This window comes from Saimiri boliviensis, chromosome 4, assembly GCF_048565385.1.
Source record: "Saimiri boliviensis isolate mSaiBol1 chromosome 4, mSaiBol1.pri, whole genome shotgun sequence".
NCBI classification, from domain to species: Eukaryota; Metazoa; Chordata; class Mammalia; order Primates; family Cebidae; genus Saimiri; species Saimiri boliviensis.
Genome location: NC_133452.1, coordinates 99,955,496 through 99,982,331, shown reverse-complemented (window position 1 = coordinate 99,982,331; position 26,836 = coordinate 99,955,496). Strand labels below are relative to the sequence as shown.

General features: G+C 39.7%; 1 protein-coding gene across 9 annotated transcripts in view; it reads left to right on the top strand.

Moving 5' to 3' along the window:
* Positions 1-26,836, top strand: part of FKBP5 (FKBP prolyl isomerase 5) — a 155,402-nt gene that overhangs the window by 86,778 nt on the left and 41,788 nt on the right. For all 9 annotated transcript variants that reach the window (XM_074397049.1, XM_074397048.1, XM_010333763.3 and 6 more), the window contains 3 exon segments: positions 3,885-4,029; positions 19,839-19,981; positions 20,889-21,003. In XM_074397049.1, coding sequence (XP_074253150.1) covers positions 3,885-4,029; positions 19,839-19,981; positions 20,889-21,003 — 403 coding nt within the window.

Genomic DNA, 26,836 nt, shown 5'->3' with positions numbered 1-26,836 from the left:
TCCAAGCTGCGGTGAACTATGATCATACCACTGCATTCTAGCCTGGATAGCAGAGTGAGATCCTGTCTCAAAAACAAACGAACAAATAAGAAACAGCCTTGGGCAGGTCCTTCAGGAGGTATTCAAGAATAAAGCATTGTTATTACAGGAGACAGCAGCTCCATGTGTGTTATTGCCCCTGAAGACCTTCCTATGGGACAAGATGTGGAGGTAGAAGACAGTAATATTGATGATCTTGACCCTCTGTAGGCCTAGGCTAATGTATGTGTTTGTCTTAGTTTTAAACAAAAAAAGGTTTAAAAAGTAAAAGAAAAAAAAATTTTAAATAGAAAAACACTTATAAAATAAGGATATAAAGAAAGAAAATATTTTTATGCAGCTGTACAGTGTGTTTGTATTCTAAGTGTCACTACAAAAGAGTCAAAGCCAAAAAAAATTACAAAGTTTACAAAGTAAAAATGTTGCCGGCATATGGTGGATCACGGCTGTAATCCTAGCACTTTGGGCGGCCGAGGCAGGTGGATCATCTGAGGTCGGGAGTTCGAGACCTGCCTGGCCTATGTGACGAAACCCCATCTCTACTAAAAATACAAAAAATTAGCCAGGCGTGGTGGTGGGTGCCTATAATTCCAGCTACTTGGGAGGCTAAGGCAGGAGAATTGCTTGAACCCAGGAGGCAGAGGTTTCAGTGACCTAAGATCATACCATTACACTCCAGCCTGGTCAACAAAAGTAAAACTCTGTCTCAAAAAAAAAAAAGTTACAATAAGCTGATTGATTTATTATTAAAGGAAAAAAAAAGTTTTAAATAAATTTAGTATAGTCTAGGTGTCCAGTGTTTATAAAGTCTACAGGAGTATATAGTAATATCCTAGGCCTTCACATTCACTCACTACTTTCTCACTGACTCATCCAGAACAACTTCTAGTCCTGCAAGTTGCATTTATAATAAGTGTTCTGTACAGGTGTACAATATTTTTCTTTTACACCTTTTTTTTACTTTACCTTTTTCTATGTTGAGATATGTTTAGATACACAAATACCACTGTTTTACAGTTGCCTACGGTATTCAGTGCAGTAACAAAATGTACAGGTTTGTAACTAACCTTGGAGCAATAGGCCAAACCACCTGACCTGGGTGTGTAGCTAGGCCATCTAGGTTTGTGTAAGTACACTCTGTGATGTTCACATGAGGATGAAATCACCTTAGGAGACATTTCTCAGAACATATCCCTGTCCTTAAGCAATGCATGATTGTATGTATTTCTTCACCCTATAATCATTTTCATGTGAATTTTTTTTGTTTCTTACAACAGTGTGGTGAGACAATCAGAGCATCTCTTGATTCGTCCATCTTATAAGTAAATAAACTGAATCTGAGAAAGGTTAAGTGGCTTTAGTCACATTAAGTTATTTCTCCTACACCATTGTTAACACATAAAAGTTTTGTATAGTTAAGTTTTGTTTTTCCTGAAAAGCTTATCTGATGCATTCTAAATATTACCAGGATGCTAAGTTTTAATATCTCTTAGGCCAGCAGTAGCAAATAAGAATTTTTGTTTGTCTAACCTTACTTATATGAAAGCCTTTCTTCTGTGCCAGGATCTCTTCTGAATATATGTGAATTGCTGTTAGCTTGCTATGTGCCAAGTCAACTTTTGGAGACTTGTAGCTGTAGAATAAGTGTTCTATGCTATAGATTTACATCCTATTGTCTTTTTCTAGAGGGCTTCTCAACCTTGTAGTTACAGTTACTCCTCCTAAATTCCACGAAGCTTCTAGAGACAGTGGAGGCTCTGCCGGCTGTCCTCGGCATCTCCCTGCCTCTGTTTACAACTTTCCCTTTCATCTTTTCAGAGTGCCTACGCCCAGGGAACATGATCCCCAACTTGCTTCAGACCCTGTTTTGTTCTAGGGAGTAAATCTAATTGCAAGGTTTTTAGGCTTATTAAGAAACGTTTGGGATTTGAAGCCCTTTAAATTATATAATTTATCATTGTCTAGAGCCTCGGATTTCAACATGAGTCTTTTGGTTAATATTTAAATAGGTCTAGTAACTGTGCGGAGCTAGAGCAATTTAGTTAACCTCTCTGTGATTAAGTTCCTATTTGTAAAATTAGAATAATAATGCCATCAGTCTCACAGAGTGATTAGGATTAGGTGAAGCACTTAGCATACTGCCTGTCCTATAATAATCTATCTTATTAACTATTAAATATATTTTAAAAAGAACCAGTGCTGGTTTGGAAATTTAGTAACTATCCGAGGAAGACAAAAGTTGGATCTATATTTTAAAGATGAATAGAACCTAGATTATGTCCTTAAGGCAACTCTAGATTTAGGCACAAGTTTATCTTGCTAGGGAATCCTGAAGTGATACCACAGTACCACTTGCTGGTGTGGATGGCTCTCTGACTCTCTGGTAGCCATTCCTCCCAAATGCCCAGTTATTGTTTATAGTCCTGGAAGTGCAGAGTCATTCCACATAGGCTGACAGTTGAGCATAGCCAGTTCATGAACATGAGCCCTTGAAGAATATTGTAAGATATCTTTTAGATTAATGTTTTGAAACTATTTTTTTTTTCTTTTGAAGTCCTAGAAGGGCAGTAATACTTCTTTGCCTTTAAAGAATGTTTGAGGCTGGGTGCAGTAGCTCATACCTGTAATCCCAGTACTTTAGGAGGCTGAGGCGGGAGGATCACTTGAACTCATGAGTTCCAAACCAGCCTAGGCAACATAGCAAGAGCTCATCTCTACTAAAAATTAAAAAATTAGCCAGGCATGGTGGCATGTGCCTGTAGCCTCTGCTACTTGGGAGGCTGAGGTGGGATGATCACTTGAGCCTGGGTGACAGAGGCTGCAGCAAGCAATGATTGTACCACTGCATGCACTCTAGCCTGGGTGGAAGAGTGAGACCCTGTCTCAAAAAATAAAATAAAGATGTTTGGGCTTTTGAGTTAAGAAAGCTATGGAATCTAGTTCACAGTGTTTATGTGATGTTTATTTTAGGCAGAGGGTTTACTTGTCAAAAAAGAATTTAGGAGCAAATGGCCAAATTATTTAAATAAAACTCAAAGCAAACGCCTCTCCCAAAAAGATGTTCATCACATGTTAGCTACCATCCTCTGTTACCTACTAAAAATGATTAATTTGGGATAGATGATTGACAAACTAAATTACACCACCACACACCTGTATTTGCTTTTCTTTTCCCAGAACTGACTAACTACATTAGCAGCTTGCTCAGCCAAGAACAAAATAAATACACTGTATTTTAAGATAGCTAAATACTAGAAAACAAATTATTTAGTATCATATCAAACTGTGCAATGATACTCATGTCTTTTACAGATAGACTATGTTTAAAATATAGGAAATATAACCTGTTTTACCAGGAAATTGGGCTTTCTGAAAGTAAACAAGCAGAATTTAGTCAAAAGCTAATGTTTTTAGCAAAGGGGGGAAATACAGTTACGCCTTTGAAACTTTGCTTAAGCTTCTTTTGGAATATTTTTAAAAGTCTACCATTCTTTCTGGTCTAAGTTAGTGTGTACATGGACTAGCTCACAAGTCTGTGTTATGAGAGAATTTAGTGTCAAAATATAGGGCATTAAACCAATGAACAGGATTTATTGGTTAATTCTTTGAAGGAATAAATAATGTGATTAGCAATAAAAGTAGATACAAGAGACAGGTTGGTAAAGGACAGTTTTCTAACAATGAGAGTTACTGTCAGGACTATGAAGGAAGGTGTTAGAAAGAATGGATAATAGCATATTTGCAGATCTGCCTGGGTGTCTTGGGATGGATTGTGTGAACTTTTTATTCTCTGATTACAAGTAAAAATTTCACCTTTTTTTTTTCTTAATGTTTGTCGTTTCTAGATTGTCAAAAGAGTGGGGCATGGTGAGGAAACACCTATGATTGGAGACAGAGTTTATGTCCATTACAACGGAAAATTGGCAAATGGAAAGAAGTTTGATTCCAGTCATGATAGAAATGAACCGTTTGTCTTTAGTATTGGCAAAGGTAAGAGGGTATTTTTTTGAGTTGTGTTTTACTTAGCTTTATTAATGTTTATAATATGTAGAAGCAGCTGATTCTATCCTTTCTAAAAGTTAAATATATTTTAGAGCAGTAATACTCAAAGGTCTGAGAATCCCTAGGGCTCCCTGAGATCCTTTTAGGGGGTCCCAAGTGTCATTTGCTTTCATCACAATACTAAGATATTATTTGCCTTTTTACTGCACTGACATTTGCACCGATGGTACAAAAAGCTTCAGTGGTAAAAAACTGCTGCTTCCTTAACACAAATCAAGGCAGTGGTAACCAGCTGTTCAGTAGTCATGGTATTTTCCACTACCACTCATTCACTGTTTACATAAAGGAAAAAGCTAGTTTCACGTAAGAATGTCCTGATAAAGCAGTAAAAATTATTAGTTTTATTAAAACCCAATCCTCAAGTTTCACATCACTTGGATATTCTGTGACAGAAAGGGAAATACATATAGAGCACTTCTGGGCCGGGCACTGTGGCTCAAGCCTGTAATCCAGCACTTTGGGAGGCCAAAGCAGGCGGATCACGAGGTCAAGAGATCGAGACCATCCTGGCCAACATGGCGAAACCCCGTCTCTACTAAAAATACAAAAATTAGCTGGGTGTGGTGGTGTGCGTCTATAGTCCCAGCTACTCCAGATGCTAAGGCAGGAGAATTGCTTGAACCTGGGAGGCGGAGGTTACAGTGAGCTGAGATTGTGCCACTGTACTCCAGCCTAGCGCCTGGCGACGAAGTCAGACTCTGTCTCCAAAAAAAAAAAAAAAAAAAAAAAACAAAAAAGCACTTCTGTACCCCGAAGTATAGTATGATGGTTGTCTCAAGGAAAACTACTTGTGCTCTTGTTTTAGTTGAGATCTGAACTAACTGCATTTATTTCATGAAACACCATTTTTACTTGAAAGGGCAGACTGTGATGATGCAGAATTGATTCAGTATTTGGCAGGTGTTTTTCTGAGAATGAATGGAGTAAGTCTGTCACTTCAAGGAAAAACAACTGACAATGTTTTTTGCCATTAAGTTTTTAAGTAAAAATTATAGTTTAGGAGAACTCCTATCTGCCACTGTGAGCTTGACAGCTTCCGAAGGCTTTTCTGATGAGGTCAGTGGGTACTAATGAATGTGGTTTTAAATCTTATACAATGATTGGAAGATCTTTATAACTAAGAACCAATATTTTCTCAGTGACCAATGCAAGATGTTATACGATCATATGTGAATAAACAATTCATTCAAAGTTAGACCAACAGATTTTAACGTTAACAGTGTGAAAAGTTCATTGGTATACTTTCAGTTTCCACATTGTAATTGACTTTTATGAAACTTACAACTTGTACAGTTTTGATGTAGTATCAGATAGTTATATTCACAATTATCTAAAAGGTTATTAAAGGGCTCCTACCCTTTTCAACTATCTTATCTTTGTGGGTTTGGATTTTTTTCCCACGTACTTCATTCAAAATTGCAACAGATGAATGCAGAAGTAGATATGAGAATCTGGTTGTCTCATGTTACAAGTCAAACATTTCTCCATGTATAACATTCTAAAACATGACACGCTTCTAATTTCTTTTGTTTTGGAAAATACGAAATATAAAAATACTTTACAAAATTAAACTACTTATTAACATGGGGTTATTCTAAAATTATTAAATAACAAATTTTTAACTTTTAATATAGTAAACATCAGTAGATATGTCATATAAACAAAAGCTCTTTGGAGTCCTCAGTTTTTAAGATGTTACGGGGTCCTGAGGAAAAAAGGTTGAGAACTAGTATGATTTTTTATTAATTTATTTTCAAATGCTTTTTTTTAGGGGGCGGGGAGAAGATCTCAATCTGTCACCCAGGCTGGCTCACTGTAGCCTCAACTTCCCAGGCTCAAGTAATCCTCCCACCTCAGCCCCACAATAGCTTGGTATACAGGTGTGTGCCACCATGCCTGGCTTGCTCTGTCGCCCAGGCTGGAGTGTAATAGCACCATCTCGGCCCACCGCAGCATCCCCCTCCCAGGTTCAAGCGAGATACTCCTGCCTGAGCCTCCCAAGTAGCTGGGACTACAAGCATGCACTACCACGTCCGGCTAATTTTTGTATTTTTTGCAAAGCTGGAGCTTTGCCACGTTGGCCAGGCTGGTCTTGAACTCCTGACCGCAAGTGATCTGCCAACCTCAGCCTCCCAAATACCTGGGATTATAGGCATGAGCCACCATGCCCAGCCTAATTTTTGTATTTTTTTTTTCTTTTTTCTTTTTTCTTTTTTTTTTTTTTTGGTAAAGACAGGCTTTCACCACGTTGCCCAGGCTGGGCTTGAACTCCTGGGCAGAAGCAATCTGCCTGCCTCAGCCTCCCAGAGTGCTAAGATTACCGGCATGAGCCACTGTGCCTGGCCACAAATGCTTTTAAATGTCTTTAGTTCATTTAGTCTTATTTTTTAATCTTATAGGAATAATAACCCATACATCAAATTAAACTTCGTAGACCGTGTGGCTTATTGGAAGTTGGTGGCTGAGTTATGGCTTTTATTCTTGTCTGCCAGAAAAGCAATTGTAATTTGTTCCTAGATTAGGGAAAAAAGAAGTACTCAACCTATTCACCACTAAGGTTCAGTGTGGACTTCATAACCCTTCTCCTTCAGCTCTGTGTCTAGTGGAATTGCTAACTAAGCATGGATCTGGAAAGGAAATAGTAAGCAGGAACTGAGGAGTTACTTTCTGTCTCTTGCCACTCAGCTTTCCCTGCTTTCTGTATCATTTGTGTGCCTGGTGAATTCTGCTTCCCATCTAGCTGTGCTCTTTCCAGGCTCCAGTTTTGACCATGCCACTGCTCCCTTCTCCTTTAGGTCCTTAGTAGATTAATGGCTCGTGTGCTAATCTTTTGTTTGAATAAGATAGCAGTAAAAATCAAACACAGTCTTGTGGCAGATAATTATGACAGTTATTTTAGAATTTTTTTTTTTTAATTTTTGTTGATTTAGGGATCTGAACCTCCAGGGCTGCCAGAATGGGTATGGCATCATTATTTAGGTGACCTAAGAGTGACTGGCCTTGTCAGACCCCCTCCTAAATCCTTACTCTACCCTTAGAATTTCTGTCTGTAACAAGAGCGAAACTCCGTCTCAAAAAAAAAAAAAAGAAGTTGATAGAGTTAAGGTAACAGGTCACCTTTTAGCAGTTATCTTGGTGAGTAGAATTAAGAATTGTTGAGAATTTATATTGTTACCTTCTCTACTGCGATTTTCTCAGCAAAAACACTATGGTGAATGCGTTTCCTAGAATTTTAAGCAAGGTGAGAAGATTTTTTAAAAAATACAAGTTGGGAGAAAAAAGGGGCAACTTTCAGTTGACTTTGTACCTCGGCATACCTGTCTAGAGCCAGCATGGTCTCATGGGAAAAGCTTCCAGCTGGGTGTTAGAAAGCCAGGGTTTCTGCCTTCACTATTCTTTGTGGTATGTTAACATGAGTAAGCCACTTAATCTTAACTGCTTCTGTAAAGGAAGTCTACAGAGAGCCCGTGTGATTCCATTCTTGATTCTTGCTCATTCTGTAAAGAATGCGGGAACAAAAACCATAAAAAACTAATACCAACACAGAGAGACCTTTAGAGGCCCCCTTAAGATGGTAATTGGAAATATTAGGATAGCACAATATACCTCTGGTAAAACATCTATAGCATAGTGTATTTAGTTGCCTGCAAAACAAGAAACATTGGTTTGGGAGTTTATAGTTTTGTGGGGGTTCCCCCCCCCTTTTTTTTTTTGAGATGGAGTCTCACTCTAAAGCCGAAGATGAGATGCAGTAGCGTGGTCTTGGCTCACTGAAACCTCCACCTCTGGGGCTCCAGTGATTCTTGTGCCTCAGCTTCCCGAGTAGCTGGGGCCACAAGTGTGCATCACCACACCTGGCTAATTTTTTGTATTTTAGTAGAGACAGGATTTTACCATATTGCCCAGGGTAGTCCTCAGCTCAGGCGATCTGTCTGCCTCGTCCTCCCAAAGTGCTAGGATTATAGGCGTGAGCCACTGCACCTGGCCTATCGTTTTATACTTAAATTTTGTAGCAGTAGGTACTTCATCAAAATGCAGAAAATAATATAAATGGACAGTAGCATAAATATTGTTCATTGATCCCTTATATTGTACCTTACATTGATCCCTTATATTGTACCTCTCCCAAGGGAATAAATAGAAATATTTTTTCTTTGTTTTTTGAGACGGAGTCTCACTCTGTAACCCAGGCTACAGTGCAATGGCACCATCTTGGCTCACTGCAACCCCTGCCTCCTGGGTTCAAGCCATTCTTCTTCCTCAGCCTCCTGAGTAGCTGGGACTACAGGCGCATGCCACCACACCCAGCTAATTTTTTGTAGTTTTAGTAGAGATGGGGTTTCGCCGTGTTAGCAGGGATGGTCTCCGTCTCCTGACCTCGTGATCTGCCCACCTTGGCCTCCCAAAGTGCTGGGATTATAGGCATGAGCCACTGTGCCTGGCCTAAATAGAAATATTTCAATGGAAAGTCATTCTAATTTAGGGATTCTAGTATGACTTCAATATTTAAAATAGAACTATAAGAACCTATCTGTAAAAATTTCATTGAAAAGATAAGCATGGCCAGGCACAGTGGCTCACGCCTGTAATCCCAGCACTTTGGGAGGCCGAGGCGGGCAGATCACGAGGTCAGGAGTTCAAGACCAGACTGGCCAACATGGTGAAACTCCATCTCTACTAAAAAATACAAAAATTACCTGGGTATGGTGGCTCGTGCCTGTAATCCCAGCTATTTGGGAGGCTGAGGTAGGAGAATTGCTTGAACTGGGATCTGGGAGGCGGAGGTTGCAGTGAGCCTAGATTGAGCCACTGCACCCCAGTCTGGGCTACAGAGTGAGACTCCATCTCAATAAATAAATAAATAAGAAAAGGTAACATTGGTTTGTATACATCTGTTGCTTTTACTATACTATCTTTTTCTTTTTTTTGAGTTGGAATTTCGCTCTTGTTGCCCAAGCTGGAGTGCAATGGCGCAATCTCAGCTCACTGCAACCTCTGCTTTCTGGATTCAAGCTATTCTGCTGCTTCAGCCTACCAAGTAGCTGGGACCACAGGCACACACCACCGCACTTGGCTAATTTTGTATTTTTAGTAGAGATGGGGTTTCACCATGTTGGCCAAGCTGGTCTCGAACTCCTGACCTCAGGTGATCCACCTGTCTTGCCCTCCCAAAGTTCTGGGATTACAGGTGTGAGCCACCACACCCAGCCAACTGTACCATCTTTTAAATTCTGTGCTTTTCTTTCTTCATCTAAGGTGATGATAATCATATATTATATATGATTATATAAGTGTATACTGTTATGTTGAGGATTAAGTAAGGTAATGTACACCATTGCCTCACATTCGGCCTAACACATGGTATGCACTCAGATGTTGATTACTATTGTTGCAGTGTTAGGATTATTGATTGGTTTTATAATGGAATGGTAAAAACTGTGTTATAACATCTTCGGCCCTGACTCTTACCTGTTGACTACACATGCATGCATACAAACCTTCGAAAAAATGCTCTGTTATCTTGCTAAACCCCAGGAAGTTGGGAAAGACAGAATCAATCTAAGGGAACTGATTATTACTACTGTGGAATATGTTACAGAAATTAGAGTGAAGAGGTGTGGTTTCTCTCACTAGGTTTTCTAAACTAAATATTAGAGGTGTGAATTCTTAGAACTGGTCATAGCCCATTTAAAAAGAAGTTGAAATTGAAGTTGAGTTAAGAATGACTGAGGATTTTCATACATAAGTCTATAATAGGAGTTCTGTTCTTTTACCCTCCTCCCCACAGGAAATATATTTTCAGTAAAGTAGAAGAGGGCAATAGATTTGGAGGATGAAATAATTATTTCTACGCTATTCTTTTTTTTTAGACAGAGTTCGTTCTGTTGCCCAGGCTGGAGTGTAGTGGCACCATCTCGGCTCACTGCAACCTCTGCCTCCCAGGTTCAAGCGATTCTCCTACCCCAGCCTCCCAAGTAGGTAGGATTACAGGCACTTGCTACCACGCCCAGCTAATTTCTGTTTTTTGTTTTTTTTTTTGGAGCCAGAGTTTCACTCTTGTCACCCAGGCTGGAGTTCGATGGCACGACCTTAGCTCACCACAACCTATGCCTCCCAGGTTCATGGGATTCTCCTGGCTCAGACTCTTGAGTAGCTGGAATTACAGACATGCACCACCACGTCCAGCTAATTTTGTATTTTTAGTAGAGACTGGGTTTCTCCATGTTGGTCAGGCTGGTCTCGCCCTCCTCAGCCTCTCAAAGTGCTAGGATTACAGGCATGAGCCATCGCACCAAACCTCTACCCTATTCTTAAAAGTAAATCCAAGAGTACTGAAGCTTCATGCCTCTCCATTCACCCCTGTAAAAGCCTGGTGATACATCTGATATAAGGCCACTTCACTGAGGCTGCTTTTTATGTTCTTCGTATGTGACTGACACACCTGAGAATCACAAAGATAAAAATCCTACTTTTTATACTTTTCCCTCAGATTTGAGGAGTAAGAGAAAAATAAACCAATAATTTTGGATTCTTCATGTTTCTGTACTACCCTTTTATTAGAGAGATTTGGCCATAATAAAGTAAATATGAGTAATCTGCCTGTTACATTAATAAAATCTTACTTTTGTTACATTACGATCTGTGACCATTAGTAAACATAGCTGTTAATTTAGTCAGCCAGTAGTATACTGGGGTGAGAAGGGGAAAATACATGTTGAAAGACTAATCAGCTGGTACTTTAAGTACTTGCAATGCCAGGCCAAGGGCCTTATGTGTATTACCTCATTTAATTCACATACCAATCTTACTATTTTTTGGATTCTTTATACAATTAGTATAATTTAGATGACAATCATATTAACATTTGTGTTGAACCCACTTTGAATGTTTTTTATTGAGGTATTATTTACATATAATAAAGTTTTACACTTTTAAATATATAGTTTGATGAATTTTGATAATACTTCTGTAACTACCACCACAATGAAAATATAAAACAGTTTCTTTACCCTAAAAAGTAATTTTATGTCCTTTTGCAAAGTCACTTTCCTTCCTGGACCCCGGGCCCCAGGCAGTGACTAACTTGGTTTCTGTTACTATAATTATGCCTTTTCTAGAATTTCACATAAACAGAATCTTGTGTTATCTTTGGCAAATTGCCCAAGGCTATACAGTAAATGGCAGAGCCAGTATTCAAATTCAGGTTAGTCTCTTTTAAGTTATATTAGATCTTAAAGTTTAAAACATAGCCCAAACCAGGTACAGAAATGAAGTAGTTCCTGGTTAGCAGTATTTATTGAGTGCCTGATATACAGTAGATGTTCCTTTTCTTTTCTTTTTTTTTTTTTTTCTGAGATGGAGTCTCTCTCTGTCACCTAGACTGGAGTGCAGTGGCGTGATCTCAGCTCATTGCAACCTCCGCCTCCCAGGTTCAAGTGATTCTCCTGCCTCAGCCTCCCAAGTAGGTGGGCTTGCAGGCACATACCACCATGCCTGTTATCATCAGGGCAGGAATGCAATGGCGCCCGTCATAACTCACTACAGCATTGAACTCTTAGGCTTCAGTGATCCTCCCGCCTCAGCCTCCCAGAGTCCTAGGATTACAAGCATGAGTCACTGTGCCCAGCCAATAGGTTCTTAATATCTATTTACTTTTTTTTTTTTTTTTTTTTTTTTTACGTGCAGTTAAGGAGCATTCAGGAAATTTGTAAGGAAAGCTTCTAGGCTAAAATATATAATTTTTCTAATTGTCCCCTAAAGTGTAAGCTAGAAAGACAGCAAACTTTAAGAAAGTACTTACTTTGGTTTTTCCTGGTACTTTGCAATAGAGGAGGAATGCCTCCAGTTTCCACTGGTGAGTGGATATCAGGGAGGAGCTGATTTAGGCTGTGGAGAGCTAAGCAAATTTCTTAACTCCATTTAAATTTAATATTACATCTTGGCCTTGTTCTTTTTTTTTGACTACAATATTGTGGTACTGTAGTTGTTTGGGAAAGAATAATTAAAATATGACCCCTACCTTCAAGTATGTAACAATTTAGCCTGGCAGAGTTGATCCTTAAGGCTGTCACAGGACAGATATGCAACCATATCTGTTTTCTTTCCCTGTTTTTTAAAATTATAAGCAATGAAGGTGGGGAGAGATTATCCTGTGATTAGTTCTCTTAGTAATTAGAGAAATCACAAAAATACAATGTAACATAAGATTTGAACACTTTAAAAAGAGTCTTAAACATAATGACGGTAATCTTAGCACTTTGGGAGGCCAAGGCAGAAGGATCGATTGCACCCAAGGGTTCAATACCAGTCTGGCCAACATGGTGAAATCCCGTCTCTACTGAAATACACAAATGAGCCAGGCATGGCAGTGCACGCCTATAGTCCCAGCTTACTCAGGAGGCTGAGATGAGAGGATCGCTGGAACCCAGGAGGTCAAGGCTGCAATGAACTATGATCACACACCTTCACTCCAGTCTGGGTGACAGAGCCAGACCCTAACTCAAACAAAACAAAATACATCATTTCTTTAATTCATGATTAGTTCCTATTGGTAGGGAGTAGGGATGATTATTAGAGCCCTTTTATAACTAATTTAAAATAAAACTAGGCTGTGTGCAGCAGCTTATGCCTGTAATCCTAGCACTTTGGGAGGCTGAGGCAGGTGGGCCTGAGGTCAGGAGTTCAAGACCTGCCTGGCCAACATGGTGAAATCCCATCTCTACTACAAATGAAAAATGAGCTGGTGTGGTGGTGCATACCTGCAATCTCAGCTACTCTAGAGGCTGAGGCAGGATAATCACTTGAACCTGGGAGGCAGAGGTTGCAGTGAGCTGAGAACATACCATCGCACTCCAGCCTGGGCAACAAGAGCAAAACTACGTCTCAAAAAAAAGGAATATGGAGGAAAAGCTTCATGATACCGGATTTTGCAGTGGTTTCTTGGCATGACTTCAAAAGCACAGGCAACAAAAGCAAAAACAGAATTAAATATAAATTACTGCACATCATAAACATAGAATACATCAAAATTAAGAACTTTTGTGTATCAAACAATAGCAGAATGAAAGGCAACCTATGGAATGGGAGAAAAATATTTGCAACTCTTATATCTAATAAGGGGTTAATATCCAGAATGCATAAACGACTCCTACAACTCAACAAAAACAACAAAATAACCCAATTAAAAAATGGGTAAAGGACTAGTTGCAGTGGCCATACCTGTAATCCCAGTATTTTGGGAGACCTAGGTGGGAGGATCACTTAGAGGCCAGGAGTTCAAGACCAGTCTGGGCAACATAGCGATACCCTATCTCTACAAAAATTTTTAAAAACTGGGCAGAGGACTTGAAATTTCTCCAAAGAAGATATAAAAATGGACAACAAGCATACAAAAAGATGTTCAACATCACTAATCATTAGGGAAATACAAGTCAAAACCACAGTGAGGTATCAACCTCATACCCATTAGAATGGGTACTATTAGTAAAACAGGAAACAGCAAGTGTTGATGAGGATGTAGAGAAATTGGAACCCTTATGCGCAGTTGGTGGGAATGTAAAATAGTGCAGCTTCTGTGGAAAACAGTATGGCAGTTCCTCAAAAAATTAAAAATGCAGTTACCATGTGATCTAGCAATTCTACTTGTGGGCATATAACCAACAGAATTGAAAGCAGGGTCTTGAAGAGATAGTTGTACACTCATGTTCGTAGCAGTAACCAAAAGGTAGAAGAAACTCAAGTGTCCATCAGTAGATAAATAGATCAACAAAATGTGATAGAAAGGTACAGTGGAATATTTAAGTTTTAAAGGAAAATTCTGGCAGATGCTACAACATGGATGAACCTTGAGGACTTCATACTAAATGAAGTAATCCAGTGACAAAAAAGACGAATTCCACATACATGAGGTGTCTATCTAGAGTAGTCACATTCATAAAAACAGAAAGTAGAATGGAAGTTGCCAAAGGTTAGGGAAGGAGGAATGTTTAATGGGTATACAATTTTAGTTTTGCAAGACGAAAAAGTTCTGGAGATCAGTTGCACAACAGTGTGAATATACTTTAAAATACTCAACTATGCACTTAAAAATAGCTAAGGTGGTAAATTCATTTGTGTGTGTGTGTGTGTGTGTGTGTGTGTGTGTGTTTGTGTTTTAATTCAAGGAGAAAACATTATGTAGTCAGAATGTTCTGAAGGGGTCACTATAGTCTTTACTATAAATAAAAGTGTTCAGGGATCAAAATGTTGTGTCTTAAAATGTGTTACATAATTTTTTTAAACCAGAAAAAATCTAATATTGCAAAAGAAAGAAAAAGTATAATGCATTGCTTTTATACTGGGCAATATATACTTTTAAACTGTTTCACCTGCCTATAGTTACATACATATAAAGCATTTAAATTCAGTGATAGCTGTGTTAGCATTTGTGTACATATATATTCTTGTTTCATATTTTATTACAAATGGAGTAAGACTCCTGAAATTGATAAATTGTGTGTAAGCTAGTAAAATTGAGGTCTAGATGAAGTATAAGAATAAAGTGACTTTATATATTCTCCCTGTATTTTACCCATGACTAAGATCCTAAAGATGAGAAATCTTTAAATTGTTTATGCTTTGAGGATTGGGCACAGTGGCTCACGCCTGTAATCCCAGCAATTTTGGAGGCCGAGGTAGGTGGGCTACTTGACGTCAGGAGTTTGAGGCCAGCCTGGCCAACATGACAAAACCATGTCTCTGCCAAAAAATGCAAAAATTAACCAAGCATGGTGGCATGTGCCTGTAATCCCAGGTACTTGGGAGGCTGAGGCACGAGAATCGCTTGAACCCAGGAGACAGAGGTTGCAATGAGCCAAGATCGTGCCACTACACTCCAGCCTGGGCAACAAAGTGAGGCCCTTTCTCAAAAACAAAATATTTATGCTTTTGGGCCAGTAATTCTACATCTAGGAATTTAACCTAAGGAAATGCGGCATAGAAGCTTGCTTACCCCACTCCAGACTAATTGATGCTCTCTGTTCTGTTTGCAAATACACTGAGTGATACGACTGGTTTCCTGTGGTGTGGTCCCACACACTGCTCCCATAAGTGGAGTGGGCCTTGTCAGTGCCCTGCAGCCACAGACCATTAGAAATACACCTATAGTTGGACACGTTGGTTCACTGCTTGTGAGGGAGGATGCACACTATGTGAACTGTGGAGTATCTCAGAGTGTTAGAAGGGATATTTTATAGTACTTGGGCTTGTATTAGGTGATTTTGGGGAATTTTAGGAAAGCAGAGCTTTCTCGATTAGATGCTGTTAGGATGTGCAGTGATTCTACGTTTGGGTGTCTTAATATATCTTATTAGGAGGTAGGCCAACTAGAGTAGAGTGAGACCAAAGCTACAACTGGTAGAGAAGCAGCAGTCACTCATATTAGCCAGGAGAGGGGGGTGTTTGGTGTTTTGTAAAATGCACAATGACCTTGTTTTTTTTCTCTAGGCTGAGACCAAAACAATTTTTTTTGAAGTGGGGCTGGAGGGCAGTGGTACGGTCTCAGCTCGCTGCAACTCCGCCTCTCGGGTTCGAGCAATTCTCTGCCTCAGCCTCCCAAGTAGCTGGGATTACAGGAACCCTCTTTGACCCCCAGCTAATTTTTGTTTTTTTAGTAGAGACGGGGTTTTGCCATGTTGGCCAGGCTGGTCTCAAACTCCTGACCTCAGGTATGAGCCACTGGGCCCAACCAGACAAAATTGTGAAGTATTTTTGTTTTGTCTCACTTGAACACAGTCTCAGAGTGACCTTGTCCAATGTTGATATTTTATGAGATTGTTTATGTCCCTCAGGAGAATAATATGGCCTCCCTGTAATCCCTAGGCCAGCTTCAAAGAACACTGAGGTCTAGCTGTAGTTGTTCAAGCAGTTTCCAAATGTTGGGGAGGCTACTTTTTCTTTCTCAAACTCTTGTTAAAAATCAGTTGAAGCCAGGTGCCTGTAGTCTCAGCCACTCAGAAGCTGAGGTAGGAGGATCACTTGAACTGGGAGTTTGAGTCCAGCCTGAGCAGCATAGAAAGACCCTGTCTCTTAAAAAGGGGGGAAATACTGGGCTGATGCAATGGCTCACACCTGTAATCCCAGCACTTTGAAAAGCTGAACAGGAGGATCACTTGAGGCTAGGAGTTCAAGACCAACCTGGGCAATGTAGCAAGACCCCATATCTACAGAAAAATTTAAAATCACAGTGGTATGTACCTGTAGTCCTAGCTACTAGGGAGGCTGAGGCAGGAGGTTCTCTTGAGCCCAGGCGTTTGCGACCAGCCTGGGCAACATGGTGAGACTGTCTACAATAAGAAAAAAGAAAATTAGCCCAATGTGGTAGCACATGTCTGTGGTCCCAGCTACTTGGGAGGCTCAGGTGGGAGGACTGCTTGAGCCTGGGAGCTTGAGGCTGCAGTGAGCTATAATCACACCACTACACTCCAGTCTGTGTGACAGAGCAAGACCCTTGTCTCTTAAAAAGGAATTGAGGCCAGGCGCGGTGGCTCACGCCTATAATCCCAGCACTTTGGGAGGCCGAGGCTGGTGAATCACGAGTCAAGAGATTGAGACCATCCTGGTCAACATGGTGAAACCCCGTCTCTACTAAAAATACAAAAAATCAGCTGGGCATGGTGGTGTGTGCCTGTAATCCCAGCTACTCAGGAGGCTGAGGCAGGAGAATTGCCTGAACCCGGGAGGCGGAGGTTGCGGTGAGCCGAGATTGTGCCATTGCACTCCAGCCTGGGTAACAAGAGTGAAACTCCGTCTCAAAAAAAAAAAAAAAAAAAAGAATTGATGTAGCCATTTTGTAAAGACAGTTGGACAATAGTTATCAAATTTAAAGTGCATAACACCTTTGCACTTCCAGGAAGTTACCCTCCAAATATACTTATGTAGAGTAGGCAAACATAAATGGACAAGTAGTCTCATTAGATTACTGTTAGTAATATATTTATCAATAGGAAATTGTAGTATTATACATCCATTAAGAATGAGGTAGGTCTATTTGTATTTATGATGTCTTTTCTTTATCAAATACATATATGCCATGCACCGTGCCATGCATTTGATATGTTTTATCTAATAATCCTTACAACAACTATTAATATATGGCAAGTACTATTATTATCTCCATTTTGCAGGTGAGGAGACTGAAGCATGGAGGTTAAATAACTTTTACAAGTTTACACAGATAGTAAAGGGCAGACTTGGTATTCAAATCCAGTGGTCTGAGGTTAGAGTATGCTGCATCTTTGACCTCTAAAGTTTACATCCTCCTTTCTACTGATGAAGAAAGAGGATGAAGATATATATGAAATGAAAAAATAGTTCAGAAATATTTTTTTGTGTGTTTTAAATTTTTTAAAAAAGTGACGGCACACAGTAGAATACCAAAGAAACATAACGGTGACTTATAAGAAGCAGGTGGATGGCCTTTCAGCTTTCACTTTCCATCTCTCTCATGGGTGCTTTAATAATAGTCATGTATTACTTGAATAATTTTGTTTTTTTTAAGAGACAGGATCTTGCTGTCACCTAGGCTGGAGTGCAGTGACATAATCATTGCTCACTGTAGCCTCTTACTCCTGAGTTCAAGCTATTCTCCTGTCTTAACCTCCAAAATAGCTGGAGCTATAAGCATGTGCCACTATGCCACACTAATTTTTAAAATTTTTGTTGAGATAGAGTCTCACAATGTTGCCCTGGCCAGTCTTAAAACTCCTGCGCTCAGGTGGATGCTCCCACTTGGCCTCCCAAAATGCTGAGATTACAAGTATGAGCCAGTGTTCCTGGCCACTTACATACATTTTTAACTGAAATAAATGTAGCTAACGTTTTAAAAAGTTGTAATAGTTAATAAAGATTAAGCTAAAGTCATGAATGACAAATGTTTTATCTGTCCCTGCTTACATACTGTTACGTAGGGTTTCCCTTGTCTTAATATCTTACCACCAGCTCATTTTAAATTCACTTCCTCTGGGGTTGATCTTTTATTTGATCCCACTTTGAATACTTACTTTTTTTTGTTGTTTTTTGAGACAGGACAGGGTCTCCACTCTGCTGCCCAGGCTGGAGTGCAGTGGCACCATCCTCGACCTCCTGGGCCCAAGCAATGCTCCCACCTTAGCCTCCTGAGTATCTGGCAAGCATCACCTTGCCTGGCTAATTTTTTAAATATGTATTTTTTTGTAGAGATGGGGTTTCACCATGTTGCCTGGGCTGGTCTCGAACTCCTGAGCTCAAGGGATCTTTCCGCCTCCAGGTTTACAGGCATGAGCCAATGTGCCTAGTCCCCAGATACTTAATGTTTTGGATAGAGTACCTCATTTGTAATTTAGCCTTTTTTTTTTTTTTTTTTTTTGAGACAGTCTCGCTCTGTAGCCCAGGCTGGAGTGCAGTGGCCTGATCTCTGCTCACTGCAACCCCTGTCTCCCAGGTTCAAGCAATTCTCCTGCCTCAGCCTCCCAAGTAACTGGGATTACAGGCCTGCACCACCATGCCTAGCTAATTTTTGTATTTTTAGTAGAGACAGGGTTTCACCATGTTGGCCAGGCTGGTCTTGAATTACTTAACCTCTAGTGATCTGCCTACCTTGGCCTCCCAAAGTGTTGCAATTAAAGGCGGGAGCCACCACGCCCAGGCAAAATGTAATTTAGCCTTTTAAATTGCCTAAATTTTCTACTTTCTCCCAAAGGACTTGATACTACTTACAGTAAGATAATGATGTACATCATAAGAACTGTAAACACTGAGATTACAATTATATAGCCTATTATAGTTCTACTGAGCAATAAATTTAACTTAGTTTCCTGGAAGTAGGCAAAAAATAAAATATTTTAAGTTCTGTAGCTGTGGGTTGACAAAAAGACACATACATTTTTGTTTAAAGAAACATTTTTCTGATTATAAATTTTGAGAAGAAATGTGTTTCATGAACCCTTTGCAGTTTATACTCTTCTGGTTACTTCTTGTTTTGTTGTTTTTTGTCTACCCAACTAAATTATAAGCTTCCTTAGGACAAACTCTGTTTTTCAGTACTATTTTTGTTCTGTCTCTGCCTAGAAAATATGCACTTATTATATATAGTTGAAATGATAAATTAAGCAACAATTGCAACACAGTCATATTTCATGGATAATGTTACCACCAGTTTTGAGAGACTTAATTTTTGAATAGTTTAGGAATTTATACTACTTTCATTCCTTTCAGCAGGGAATCCTTTTTGAGACAGGGTCTTACTCTGTCACCCAGGCTGGAGTGCAGTGGCATAATCATGACTCACTGAAGCCTCAACCTCCTGGGCTCCTGGGCTCCAGCAGTCCTCCCACCATAGCCTCTAGAGTAGCTGGGACTACAGTTGTGCACCACAATACCCAGCTGTGTTTTTTGGGGGTGTTGTTTTTTGTTTTTGTTTTTGTTTCTTTAATGTAGAGATGAGGTCTCGCCGTGTTGCTGGTCTCAAACTCCTAGGCTCAAGTAATCCTCTCGCCTCGACCTCCCAAAGTGCTGGGCTGATTAGCAGTGAATCATTTATGATAGCCTTAAAAAAAAAAATCTTAGTTTATTAACTTCTACTGAGTTCTGTCATTTTGTAGCCCCTACTTTCTAGCTGAGTACATAGTATGAAGAACTGGAACTTTGAACTTTTGTTTTATGAAAGTTAAATCTTTTAAAAGAAGCCTTATAGCTTTCAACTACCTTTTCCTTTCTCTTAGGCCAAGTCATCAAGGCATGGGACATTGGGGTGGCTACCATGAAGAAAGGAGAGATATGCCATTTACTGTGCAAACCAGAATATGCATATGGAGCAACTGGCAGTCTTCCTAAAATTCCCTCAAATGCAACTCTCTTTTTTGAGGCAAGTATGTGTGTGATGCTGCCTTGTCAGCATCTGCTCTACAATAGAAATGGCTTTGAAGCAACAGTGGGAAAAGGAGCTAAGCTTGCTATAGAGTATCAGGTCCAACTTATTTATTTTGGAGCCTGGCTTCTTGAATTGCTTCCCACACACCCAAGGTTGTGCGTGCCAGTGCTTTCTTAGAAACATGCTTCTAGCACAGAAAGTTCATATCCAAATAAACAAGACACTACACTTAGAAATAAAGATTCTGGTCTGTGGTGTGAGTGTGATATACTCAAAATTGACCAGAATACAGGATGGAAATGTTGGTGATAAATGTCGAAATATGCCTATGTCAAGTTGCAGGTACTTTCATATTATAAAAGTTTATATATCATAGATCTCACTTCTCTAGAAGCCATTGATAGTGATAAAACATCATTCATCCTTTGTTGAATGACATATATTTGGCAAAACTTGATTTTTAAGAACCACCCTAGCTAGGTAAGATACACCTTTAGTCAGTCATAGGCCACATTCATGAGATTTATTTTTACATTTTGAGAAGGAAACTCTGTAAATCCAGGGTGGGAAAGTCGTGGCCTCAAATAAAATAATTTTACATCAGTACCTTGTAGCTCTGGCTTTTTGCCCACAGGGTGGTTTTCCTAGTATTTCCTATCTTTGTACTGCAGTCCCTTAGGATATAGTCCAAGACATTTTATTACATGAAATTTGTTCCAAGTATCAAAAGTATAGTGGGTTTTGTTTGCTGCTTTTCCAATAATTAAGATACATAGATGAATATATATATTTTTAAACAGATTTATTTTATAAAATGAAAGAATTGGTTGCCCTTGCCTTCACATATGTTAAATTGGCTTTATTTGATCTTTTCTTAGCTGAATTCCGTTTTTCTTTCTAGGTAGAGCTTCTTGATTTCAAAGGAGAGGATTTACTTGAAGATGGAGGCATTATCCGGAGAACTAAACGGAGAGGAGAGGGATATTCAAATCCAAATGAAGGAGCAAGAGTACAAAGTAAGTATTGAAGTAAGAGGGAACTAATCCTTAAAAGTTGGGCTCCATTTATGTGGACAAAATGGAGACTTTAAAAAAAATCTGTTTGTGGAAATGAACATATTGGCTGGACACAGTGACTCACACCTATAATCCCAGCACTTTGGGAGGCTGAGGCAGGAGGATCTCTTGAGCTTAGGAGTTTGAAACCAGCCAGGGCAACATAGTGAGTCCCCACCTCTACTAAAAAACATCGAGAAAATTAGCTGATTGTGGTGGCTCGTCCCTGTAGTCCCAGCTACTTGGGAGGCTGAGATGGGAGGATCACTAGAGGCCAGGAGTTCAAGGCTACAGTGTGCTATGATTACACCAGTGAATAGCTAGTATGCTCTAGCCTCGGCACCCTAGTGAGACCTTGTCTCTTAAAAAAAAAAAAAGTAAATTAAAGAGTTCATATAAAACAAAATTAGAATAGCTGATTTTTTAATTTTTCTTATTTTTAAAGTATGTAATATTTTCAACCCACATTTTATTTCTACGAGTCTGGCAAATCAGTTTAAATTCTGTTGTTTTGGGAAGCAGTTACAAATACTACTGTGCTATTACAATTGAAGTGTTTAGCTCTGTCATTTGGGAATAATTTTTTTTTTTTTAATAAATGAAGAGCTTTAAATATAGCATATCAGGGAAATAGCTCCAGACTAGGAGTTGGGAGATAGGATTCCAGCCTCAGCCATGGCCTCAGGCTGACTCCAACTAGACCTCACCCTTGGGAGTTAGCTTCTTTCCTATGTAGGGAGGCAGGGTTGGACCTCTTGATTTTTAAGGCCCTACTAGCCCTAAAACTCCATCATAGAATTCTAAATGTTTACAAAAGTTACAGGAATTATAGCAAATCATCTTCACTCTATTAGTAAGCACTTAAGCTTGTCTATAATGTGTATTTTAAATTTTTATTATGAAAAATTTCAAAGTATATACAAAGATAGAGGTTTATTCCTACGAATACAGGAACTCCCTAGATTCAGTAATTTATAATATTTATTTTTAAACTAGAGGGTTTTGTCAACTAAATTAAGAGGAAAAGCTTTCTCCAATTATAGACAATACCACAAAATTACCACTGTGGAGATTACTTTAGAGCAGATTAAGTTAAATCAGATCTTGCTTTTGATAGTATTTGTAATGGGAGTCAATTTTTTTTTTTTTTTACTTTTTGTTTTGAAATAATTTTAGAATTACAGAAAAGTTGCAAAACTAGCCGGGCACGGTGGCTCACGCCTGTAATCCCAGCACTTTGGGAGGCCGAGGCGGGTGGATCACGAGGTCAAGAGATCGAGACCATTCTGGTCAACATAGTGAAACCCCGTCTCTACCAAAAATACAAAAATTAGCTGGGCATGGTGGCATGTGCCTGTAATCCCAGCTACTCAGGAGGCTGAGGCAGGAGAATTGCCTGAACCCAGGAGGCGGAGGTTGCGGTGAGCCGAGATCGCGCCATTGCACTCCAGCCTGGGTAACAAGAGCGAAACTCCGTCTCAAAAAAAAAAAAAAAAGAAAAGTTGCAAAACTAGTATAGAGTGTTTTTTCTTACATGCTTCACACAGCTTCCTCTAAATGTTAACATCTTATCTAATCACAGTACATTTATAAAAATCAAAAGTTAACATTGATGTAGTACTGGTAACTATTTTACAGATCTTACTTGAATTTCACCAGTTACTATATTATATTACTGTCATTTTCTGGTCTAAGATCAAACTCAGGATCCAGCATTTATTTACTTTCTTTGTTTTTGTTTTTTTTTTGAGATGGAGTCTTGCTCTGTCACCCAGGCTGGAGTGCAGTGACACAATCTCAGCTCACTGCAACCTCTACCCCCTCGGTTCAAGCAACTCTCCTGTCTCAGCCTCCTGAGTAGCTGGAACTACAGATGCATGCCACCACACCCTACTAATTTTTGTATTTTTAATACAGACAGGTTTTCACCATGTTGGTCAGGCTGTTATCAAACTCCTGGCCTTGGGTGATCCACCTGCCTCAGCATCCCAGAGTGCTGGGATTGCAGGCATGAGCCACCAACCTGGCCTACTCTACTATTTTGAAGACAACTGATGATTTTGTAGAATATCTCAATTTGGGTTTCTGTTATGTTTTAAATTAGATTGAGGTTATGCATTTTGGGGAAAAGACCACTGAAGTGATGTTGTGCCTTTCATCATTATCAAGAGGTACATGATAGGGATGTCCCATTACTGGTGATGTTAACATAGAACACTGGGTTAAGGTGGGAAACCATGTTTTGCTACTACAAAGTTACTGTTTTCCCTTTGTAATTAAAAAGTATTAGGATGGAAGTACTATCTTGTTTTATATCACAACTTTACACATTCATTTTGGCATTTGTTGATTTTTTTTTTTTTTTTTTTTTTTGAGACGGAGTTTCACTCTTGTTACCCAGGATGGAGTGCAATGGCACGATCTCGGCTCACCGCAACCTCCGCCTCCTGGGTTCAGGCAATTCTCCTGCCTCAGCCTCCTGAGTAGCTGGGATTACAGGCACGCACCACCATGCCCAGCTGATGTTTTGTATTTTTAGTAGAGACGGGGTTTCACCATGTTGACCAGGATGGTCTCAATCTCTTGACCTCGTGATCAACCCGCCTCGGCCTCCCAAAGTGCTGGGATTACAGGCTTGAGCCACCGCGCCCGGCCTGCATTTGTTGATTTTTGCATGCAGTAGTCATTATTGTGGCATTTGACTAATGGTAATTTTTCTGTTGCTATTCTTCTCTCTACATTAATTGGAATCCTACTGTATATATATTCAGTTTATTTATATCAGTATGGACCTGTGGATATTTATTTTATTCTGTAGGTTATTATTCATTACTATTCTTATTTATTGTTCCTATTGTCCCAGATTTGACAATTGGAAACTCCTTTAAGTTTGTTTTTGTGTCCTTTCAATATTATCCCATTGTTCTGGGTTTTTTTTTTTAGCAGTTCCTTACTTCCTGGTATCACAAGACATTCTTGGCTCATCTTAAAATTTTCCTGCCCCAGACCTGGAACTAACTATTTCTCCAAGGAGCTCTGACTGCTTTTATTGGAGAAAGGCATTTAGAAACCAAGATCAGCGTGCTAGGTTTGCTCCTGCTATGAGATATCATCATTCCCACCCGGCATGGTGGCTCAAGCCTGTAATCCCAGCATTTTGGGAGGCCGAGGCGGGTGGCTTACCTGAGGTCAGGAGTTTCAGTTTCAGATACCATCATTCCTAGACCCTCTTAGCAGACAGAGCAGTAGAGAATATATGGAACTCAACCTACATACACATACATCTGTATGTATTTCTGCATCATCCTGGTGTGTGTATATCTATTTTGTTGTTGTTTTGTTTTTGTTTTTTGAGTTTCACCAAGGCTGTAGTGCAGTGGTGCACTCTCAGCTCACTGCAACCTCTGCCTCCCAGGTTCAAGTGATTCTCCTGTTTCAGCCTCCGGTGTAGCTGGGATTACAGATGCCTGCCACCACACCCAGCTGTTTTTTGTATTTTTAGTAGAGATGGGATTGATGGGATTTCACCATGTTGGCCACGGTAGTTTCGAACTCCTGGCCTTGTGATCCTCCTGTCCTGGTCTCTCAAAGTGTTGGGATTACAGGTGTGAGCCACCGCGCCTGGCCAACCTGTATAGATATGAAAACCGTGAACACACACTGGCAGTTGCAGTGCAGGTTCACTTGCCCTTTGCTCATTTGAAACTCCTTTCTCCAAAAGTGAGAAAGTGCTCTCAGTTCTCCACAGCATACTCATTTGCTCCATCATAGTGTATATGTAAGGTGCTTTTAGAATTGCTAAGCTAGACCCTGGTGACAAACTGACTTTAGGAAATATTTGCATTTAGTTCCTTTTGTCATCAGCCTTATAGTGTACTGTATATTCAAAACACTTTCTTTCTTTCTTTCTTTTCTTTTCTTTTTTTTTTTTTTTTCTTATTTTATTTCTAAGCATACTGAGTAAAAAACACTTGCTTTCTAACTCAGGTAACTTCTTGCTTCCTCAACCCCGTCAATGTGATTTCGTTACTCAGTTGTAACAAGTTGTTCATTTGTTACTGTTTATATTCCATTTTGGGTTCCTGCCATGCTCTGGTTAATTTTAATTATTTGTTTTGTTTTGGATATGTGAAACATTACCATGATTCTAAACTATGCAGAAAACAATATACTCAAAAGTGTTATTTCCCCCTTATCCCTATTAACCTGTTCCCATTTCCCCATTATTTCTACCCTGTTCCTGTCTCATTAATTATATCATTAGATCCTGGTTTTTCTTCCTGTGTTTCATTGTTTTATGTCATTTTATTTTTTCTGTTTGTTTCAAGAAAGGGAGCCAAGCGTGGTGGCTCACACTGGTAATCCCAGAACTTTGGGAGGCTGAGGCAGGAGGATGGGTTGACCTCAAGAATTTGAGACCATCCTGAGCAACATAGACACCTTGTCTCTACAAATAATTTAAAATTTAGCCAGGTGTGATGGCACATGCCTGTAGTCCCAGCTACTCAGGAGGCTGAGGCAGGAGGATCTCTTGAGCCCAGGAGTTCAAGGCTGCAGAGAGTTGTGATCTCATGCCACTGCACTCCAGCCTTGGCAACAAAACAAGACTCTGTCTCAATAAAAGAGAGCGAGAAAGAGAGAGAGATTGAAAGGGAAGGAAGGGAGGGAGGAAAGGAAAGGAAGGGGAAAGGAAAAGGAAGAACGAGCAAAGACTCATCTTTTGCCTTTCATCTTGTTAGAATGTACTTTCCTGGGAAATTTTAGAGTAAATGGTTGATTTTGCTTTTTCACTCAAAAGACCTTCTTGGTTTTCTGTAACAAATCTATTTCATAGAAGTGTATTGTGTCATGCTTTCGTTTATCAAGGTTAAAATGTCCTGGTTTTTCCTCCTTTAAACAAGTTAGCTATCTGGGGGAGGAGAACAAAGATTACCTTAAAGGCGGTCCCCATCTAAAACCAAGATCTCCTTTTTCTTTTTTGAAGTCTCAGTCTTTACTGGTTTGCCTTTCGTTTGTAGCATCACCAAATACACTTAGATGTGAAACCAGATATAAAAACTGGAACTAGGCTGGGTGTGGTGGCTCATGCCTGTAATCCCAGGACTTTGGGAGGCCAAGGTGGGCAGATCACCTGAGGTCAGGAGTTCAAGACCAGCCTGACCAACATGGCAAAACCCCATCTGTACTAAAAAATTAGTCATGGTGGCGGACACCTGTAATCCCAGTTACTTGGGAGGCTGAGGCAGGAGAATCGCTTGATCCTGGGAAGCAGGGGTTGCAGTGAGCAGAGATTGCACCACTGCACTCTAGCCTGAGTGATAGAGCGAAACTCCATCTCAAAAAATGAATAAATAAAATAAGTAAATAAAACCTGGAATAAAAGCCAGCTGTGAGTGAACGAGAACAATTGATATTGATTACCCTTTACAATATGTCATGATAGATACGTGTTTTACTAAATTTCTGTCATTTAAGTGTAAAGAAATAATTAAGTGGTATGGGGGAGGGGACAGATAGGCTTCCAAAGCAAAAGACTTGAGTTTTGAATCTTGGAATTGTTGCCTGATATTTTTATTACTTTAGACAAGTTACTTAACTACCTGGAGCATCCAGTTTTTAAAATCTGTAAAATGGGAAAAATTTTCACTACCACAGGTTGTGTGACAGTGATATGGTTTGGCTGTGTCCCTACCAAAATCTCATCTTGAATTGTAGTTCCCATAATTCCCACGTGTCATGGGAAGGACCCAGTGGGAGGTAACTGAATCATGGGGGCAGTTTCCCCCATGCTGTT